The following is a 7,919-nucleotide window of genomic DNA, read 5'->3' on the forward strand; positions in this document are numbered from 1 at the left end:
CTTGGGTCTTGCCACCAGCATTAGACCAAGTCATGTTGAAAAATGCACGAGGATGAAAGTAGTGGGAACAAAGACTACCATCCCAAGGAACACGCAGTCTATGGAATTGGTGGGAAGCATACAATAGCAATGTTTTAGGTGGCATTTGGACAGTCAGGTTTAAATCAGAGGAATAATGGACCATCTGCAGGCAGGTATGCAGCTTAAATTGGCACCATGGACATGGCTGGTCTGTTTCTGTGCTGCCTTATTCCAGGTTCATACGAGTGGCATATCAAACGCCTCCCATACTCCTCAACAATGTAGACATATGCTGCAAGGGAGGCCCATGTGGAAAAATACCACTAACAAGGGAATTGAAAAGGACAGGGTAGAAACATGAAGCTCGTGTGCAATTGCATGGAACAGAGTGAAGGTTTACCTGTAAATTCTAATGACACCATCGCCACTTTTAATTTCCCCATCTTTACCAAGGTAGCTGTCCAACCCTATTAGGAGCTCTTTTGGATCTACAGGCCCCGAACCCATTGTATCAATTACCCTAAAAAAACAAAATATAGAGGTCAGTCTTTTTTTTTTGTTTCCCCCTCTGGTCAAAAATGTTGTAACAGAGCACAATTTGACTATTGAACCGCATGAAGTTTATTAGATGCACCATAGCATACTGATTTTTGAACTTGTCATGGGGAGAAACACTCGAGTTGTCCCCCAAATCGTCTCCTAAACCAGTTTTGCAAGAACCTACGTTTTTGTTAGACATCATTGGGTTACGTCTCAACCCAAATGTTTATAAATGAGTTTGTTCAAGATTCTAAAGAAACTTCATTGTACCAGCGAGTAAAAACAGAAAATTATTGTCAACACACCAGGCCTTCTAAGACGATTAATGTAATATACAAATGCTCTTGCATTTGTTCAGGATAGTTCAATGTCAAAACTTGTTTCCATTTTAAGCACAAATCCCAAACCGCCACTGTCAACTTACTGGGCCTAAACTAAGATGGACAGCAGAGGTGGGCCTTAGCTTTAACCAAAGGACAAAATAAGCACTGAAGTGAACATAATGCTTCCACGGTGCTAGGATTGGATATGATGGGCTATACCTAGCATTTTGCCAGGTACAATGGACTGTACATCGTATATACAAGTCAACATTGCCTATCTGTATGGCAGGATGCATAGAGAAATTTAATTTAACCATTTGAACTATACTAGAGGCATAGGATCTAACTCAATCCCCAGAATACCTGGCCTTTCCTCCACGACACACCCCTCACCCCAGCACAACACTCCATTCAAGATCGGCTGGTAACTTCCAGGATATAGGCGAGGCCATATTCGGCCTCTTCTCAGCTCAACTATTTTTTAAACGCTGAACATTTAGACCAACCCCATCTGTCTACCAACCTTCATGGTGCTTGTATTTAACTAGGTACTAGCTTCTGAAGGTAGCCAACACAAAATACAACTACTGCTACGCCAAAATTCTACAGAAATATTAAAGATGTTTTGATGCTGATGAAGTCGGAAGTTTAAAAAGCAAAGAACCAAATTGTTTGGCATCAGAAGGCACTCATATGTTGCCATGTAACATTTTCCACATGACTCGAGCAATACGTGCAATTAATGCACTTTCCAATTACAAGTCGTGCATCACAAGTTTCATATTTAGAAAAACCATATCTGCATACATTAAGCACAGAAATGAAATTTTGCTTCGATGCATCAGTCCCACAAGGAATTGATTTCAAAACAAAATTCCAGCTGTGCTTTAGCCTACACTGATCAGTATATACTGTAAATTAGGTTGTGTGGATGCCAATGTGAATAATACTTTTAACAATTTCACTAAGAGGAGCAAGCTTGGCTAATAGGATGGCTGTAATTACAAACAGGGCCTTCTTTGTTGACTACTGCAACAAATGGCAATTACTGCTTCAAGGGCTATTCAGCCTGCACTAATCAGTCCAATTAAGTGCACTAAAGATGATGTCCTATTAATATGTAATAGAAAATTTAGGAAGATTGTGGGCATAAAGTTCATACATATTTGGATCTCAAATTAAGTCAACTTGGGTGTGCTTATTATCACAGAGTATTGATGTTGTGCATTTGCTTGGTGGAGCTAACTTCAAGTAATTGAAAGTATAATCGTATTCCCAGCAAGAGATGGGAACTTAGCAGGGCAGTGAGGCCAGTGGCTTAGCTGTGCTGCAACCAGAGGTCTGGCTTCAGGCTCAGGTGCAGTGGCTCCCTGCAGACCGATGTTGTCTTCCCTGCCCAGGTCATGTGCAGGAGAAAATAGCAGATAATAACAAAGGAATAGACAAAGCAGTGATGATCCACAGTTCAGCATGATCCACTAGCAGCTGAGTACAGGAATCAGTTCTGCGAGATCTCCAGGCACCTGCTCAGCAGAGGTCCATGGTCTAGACTACAAGGAGGGGAGAAGAGGATAATATTAATAGTTTTGAAAAAACTATTCCTGTATCAGTGAGGGCCTCTGCAAAATTTCTAAATGCAATTTTGAATTGAATTGCTCTATAATGCAGATACAGAAACCTGCTCATGATTACCTTTAAAACAATTCATGAGGTAACTGTTCATCTAATAACTGTTCATCATCAAAATATACTAAATGGTCTGGCACTAGTGTTGAGTGTTTGCATGGACAGGGTCCTTGGCTACAAAGTGACTTACACCCTCAGAAACCAGAATACCTGCTGTTGCTCAAGAATCTCCTGCCAAGTTTAGTCTGACCATATTGTTCCCCTTAACAGAGATTTCAATGTCAAAATGTGCTGTCAGTTTGGGATTGAATATAGCCAGATTGTGTTTTTAAAAAAGCCACCCAGTGAAAATTGAAAACCCTCTGCTGAGACAAGGAAGAACAAGCATTGGCCTCAGAGTTGAGACCACATTGACAGGCAAATTATGTCAGGAATCATGGCCTTGTAAGCGGGGCAAGAACAATCTGCAGCTTCACCCTTGTACTTGTGAAGCAGCAAGTTGCTGCACTGTACAACTTCTGTCCTGAAAAATCACTGCTGCATACTCCGCATCAGCAGCTGGTATGTTAGCATTTAGTGCTGGACAGTGCTTTCCTACATCTAGATGGTGAAAATACTGGCCGCTGCATTTTATAGCTGTAGCTGCTTTACTATCTGTACCTGTTTGTTTTAAAATGGCAACAAGCCGAGTCTGCTTAAAATGTATGAGCCCTACATTAAAATGGATGATTCCACATCTCATTGCAGAGCACGGGAGGCACCCACCTTGACAAGCTGCCTGCCTTCACAGCAGCTTGAGGGAATATTGCTCCACCGACTGCAATGAATTCTATGAACGCTGAGTTTTAAACCAAGCTCTTTTACGTGCCTGCATAAGTGAAAACTTCCACAAATATGCAGATCTGTCTGGATTAATGTTGGTCGCCTACATACTGCATCAAGCAACTGCCAGTATACGAAAACTTGCAGGTAGAAAATCTCAATGTCAGTAGGAGCTTGTTCATTTGAGAATAGGTTTAATGAGCATTGCCTCACCTGACAGCAGCCTTTATTCATCGTGGAGATTACCCAACCCACAGTAGATCAGGAACGTCCACTTTGAATGACATTGTTCAAACTTAAGAGATCCCATTATTTGCTGAATTAGTCGACTTACCCCATCACCAAATATTAATCACCAAAGGGTCCGGTTTCAAGGTGAACTGAAACCTTTCTAAAACTTAAGAGATCCCATTATTTGCTGAATTAGTCGACTTACCCCATCACCAAATATTAATCACCAAAGGGTCCGGTTTCAAGGTGAACTGAAACTGAATCCTTTCTAAAGCTACCTCGTGACTGAAGGTTCATCTGGAGTTCTGATGGTCTCACTTAACTGAACTGAAATGCATAGTTATGGAAAGAAATTGGAGTGAGTGAAAGGTGAACTGCCATGGGGTTTTTTAGCAGCTTGTCAAGAGCTAAATACAGAAGAGGTTAATTATCCCATTAAAAAATGCAGTAAACATCTGTTCAATAATGCATGTAAATTGTGATTTGTTAATATTACATCCCTATATCTACAAACCCATTCCTTCCATCCATGACCCCAACCATTCTAACTGCTAGGTAAAAATGGTAATTCCCAAATCTTTTAATGAAGCAGGCTGGGTAACAAAGCAGGCTTCCCTTTCGAAAGCAAAAAGATAAACAATGATCCCTTATAACTGTTGATGAGCTTTACAAATCAAATTGAAGTCAGGCTGTTGAACCTCAAAGGAGAAAACTAGTTTATTCGCTAATACAGCTTTGAATTCAGCCAAGCACCCTAATCAAAATACTTGTGTCACTGATTGACCAGTATTCCCACAGGGAATACTGGCACAGCACAGCTTGAATTCTTTCATGTATATTATAGTTGAATAGAATGTACTTGGAGCAAAGCTGAAGAAAGTTGGCTACATATAACTCATTAACATTTACACCTAGCCTTAAGAAATTGAATTTTACAGACATCGTGGCGAGCTGCAGATTAATTTAGGTAGTTCAGAGAAATGCTGCATTTGAACTACAGTTGACATGCAGCTTATTTTAATTAGGATGTGTTTTAGTGCTTAAATTAGGATATAATTTCCCTAGGAGTGCTCAATTCATCTCCTAGAGCAGAAATAAAGATCACCAATTAATTCCAAATGAACACAACCCAAAACATTATTCAGGGATAAATTTTCAGCACTTGAAGATAAATCAGTCGTTTGCCCATAACATACAGTATACAGCTGCCAGTGAGAAAGACTTTAAATGGTTCTTGCTTTCTATTTTCATATGTAACCAGTGATGCAAGAGATTAGCTTATATTATATTCATATCCAACTCAGAACAATCCATTGTACATCAGTGAAGTGATACAAAGGGCTGACTTAACAAATTAACCCAAATCATTTAAGTGAAGGTTACCACTGGGCCAAATAAGAGCTACAATAATTTATTTACCCAAATGGCTTATATGCAGGGCATTATGTCAGCAAGATGCAAGACTGGTTATCTTTACTGCATTTAGATCCTTACCTCAAAGGTAGTTTGACCTCTGGCCTAAATCCCTATATATTAGAGGACACTAACACGACTCCATTGCTAGTCTGCACAGAAGCAGTGATTACCCGAAACCATTCACGCGTTAGCAATCACTCGTGGTGTTGGCTTTCATTATATTTGGCCTCATACAATCTGGATGCAATGAGAAAGAGAAGAGCAGGGGCGGGGTATTCGCCCCGCGGTGAAGCGACTGCGGCCTCGTTTCTTCAAACGCAGGAGTGGGCGGGTTAAAGGAAAAGAAAGTGCGAAATAAACGAACTGAATGCTAATCAACTATCTCGGGATTTAAACACCGCATGCTGGGGGTTAACGCATTTCAGTTTACCATAATCCCTCCCCTCTCAGAGCTACATATAAAGTAATTTCGCAACGTGGAAATATCTAAAACAAGATTTAGACATACACGCAATTTGTAATCGCACTTGGGCGACTCAAACATTGCACGCCGGAGGTGGATGTCGAAAACGACGGGTGCTTTTGAAATTAATTCGACCGTGAAGCAAGCTGACTGGAACAACGCCGACAAGATTTGTTGCATGCAGGTCTCGAATATTTTGCTATGGATCTGTTAGAATGGCAAACATCACACTCGCTCAAGACAGCAATGAAGTCGTGAAATGCAATTAACGTTCAGAAAGGTTTGCTTACCAGTTTGCATGTGGCTGTCACTGATGTTTTAAAGTGCAGGATGTTTTAGCTTCACCTCCCCCTATTCATCAGCCCCTATTGTGCTGGGACCTAAACAGTACAAAACCGTGCAAGCTTCGCACTTAAGCTCCACTATGAAAAGTGAAATCGCTTCCCATATGAAGTTGCTGTTTGCAAATTATGCACCTACACAGAAGACAGATTAGGTTATGCTGGCCTGCGAGTCGTGTACCTACGGCCCAGTGGTAACTTGGTCACAAACAGGCACTTGTTTTCATGACATTCAATCGATGTGATCAAAAGAGGTTGATTGATACTTTGAAACGTTAATCACATTACAGTAATCTTTACAGTTAAAAGACGCCGCAAACTCCAAGCCAATGTAGTACCAATCAAGCCCTTGTATATTTTAAAAAAAGCAATCAAATGACATTGCAAAATGGATCCACGGTTCCTTGATGCGGGAAGAAAATAATTATTTCTAATCACACGACCACGGCATCTGTTCGCCACCTAGTAGGACAAGCAGTTTCCAGTTATTCCTCGAGGGGAGAGGGACGGGACATGGGAGGTGAACTTGCCATTTGAAAAGAATCATTTCAATCACTAAAAATGGTGGGGGTAATTCAGCTCGGAATGTGAGAAAGGTCTGTCCTCATTGGGATCTCCACAAGAGAGAGAGGGGGGGAGAGGGGGGCTGATTTCCCCATGTAAATGTTCCTCCTTGTTGAAAGAGTTCATTGGCTGAGGCTGAGAGAGGGGGGAGAGAGAGAGAGAAGTGGAGGGAGGTTTTTTTTTTGTTTTTGGTGGAGGGGAGGGGAGGAGGGAGGGAAAGAGGAGGAGAGGTGGGGAGTGGCTGAAAATTATATCACCTCGGGTTTGAGTCATCCAGCCTCTGTGTGGCTCTGTTCCTTTGTGGCGTTTCGGGGGGGGAGGAGGAAGCAAAACATGTTTTTTAAAACAAGGCAGCAAAGGCGCAGCCACCATCTTAGGACAAGACGGCCAGCGACCGCCATCTTAACGAGGAGCCACGGCACAAAATAATAACATTTTAAAAGCATCAAAACCCCCTCCCACCTCCAAGAAAAACCTCCTGCTGTACTTTTTCCACATCCCCCCTCCTTCATCCTCGTTATTTTGTTTAAAACCTAAAAAAAACCCTATTTCTCCTTCCCTGTGGAGAATTACTTCCAGCAATCTTTATTTACAGATTGCACGACCTTCCTGTTTCTTTTTTCTTTTAAAACGATCCTTTTCGCCCTAGTCTCACACACACACATACAAAGCACAAAAATTTTACGCTTTTATTACCACTTTAAGTGTGTGTGAGCTCATTGTTTTGCAAACCCCTAACATTTTTCCTCCCCCTTTTGCCTTAAAACGCTCCCCCCCCCCATCGTCCCTTTCGTTAATATTTTCATATATATAAAGATAGATACAAAAAAAAGAGAATCGATTTCATTGCCCACTCCTCCCAACCCCAAAGTCATTTTTTCCTTTTCCTTTGCCAAAAAGCGAAACTTACTATCAAACTCTCCTTCAGCGCTTCGAGCTGCTTTTTGTTTTTATGTGCAAACACAACACAATTTTTTTGTTAAAGAGACCTCCATGACTCTACATTTGCAAAGAAAATCGGCTTATTTTGTTTTAAAAATGAGCTTATATGGGTAATAAAGTCGTTTTTTTTTCTTTTTTGTTTGCTTGATATTTTTCCTCTCTCCTTTTCGTTTTAACAATTACAAAATTATTTCGGCTGGTCCTTTTTTTTTTTCGGGGGAGGGGACGGGGACACACAAAAAAGAAAAAAAGTGTCCCTAGTTCCTCAAACACACAAAAAACACCATGAAAAGGATTTTTGTTTTGAGGTGGCGGCTGTTTTGTCTTTTGTTATCCTCAAACACAAACACCCCCAAGACGAGGAGGAGAGAGGCTTCTTTCCCCTGGTCGTCTTCGCCCAAAAGGAGAAACAAAAAATAAAAACCTGGAGAGAAAGAACAAGAGAAACAAGGTTAAGTAAACAAGTACGACCGTGGATGAGAAAAAAAACAAAAAACCCCAAACACATTCGAAATATAATTAAATTTTCATTAAAAGATTAAATCAAACCGCTTATTATGGATTGTTTTTTGGGGGGAGAGGGAAAAAGATAACCCCACCCCCAAGTGTGAGCAGCGCACCCTCCCCCAT

General features: G+C 41.0%; 1 protein-coding gene across 5 annotated transcripts in view; it reads right to left on the minus strand.

The window, feature by feature from the left end:
• ppp1r10 (protein phosphatase 1, regulatory subunit 10) overlaps positions 1–7,709 on the minus strand; it is a 38,776-nt gene extending 31,067 nt beyond the window's left edge. For 2 of the 5 annotated variants that reach the window (XM_078416321.1, XM_078416320.1), the window contains exons 1-2: positions 6,314–6,529; positions 422–541 (exon numbers count right to left, since the gene is read on the minus strand). In XM_078416321.1, the coding sequence (XP_078272447.1) occupies positions 422–541; positions 6,314–6,330 (137 nt within the window). In that variant the 5' untranslated portion in view covers positions 6,331–6,529. The other 3 variants (XM_078416322.1, XM_078416323.1, XM_078416324.1) reach the window with 3 other exon arrangements.
• Positions 7,710–7,919: the final 210 nt, after the last annotated feature.

Source organism: Rhinoraja longicauda, chromosome 19 (assembly GCF_053455715.1).
Source record: "Rhinoraja longicauda isolate Sanriku21f chromosome 19, sRhiLon1.1, whole genome shotgun sequence".
Lineage (NCBI taxonomy): Eukaryota > Metazoa > Chordata > Chondrichthyes > Rajiformes > Arhynchobatidae > Rhinoraja > Rhinoraja longicauda.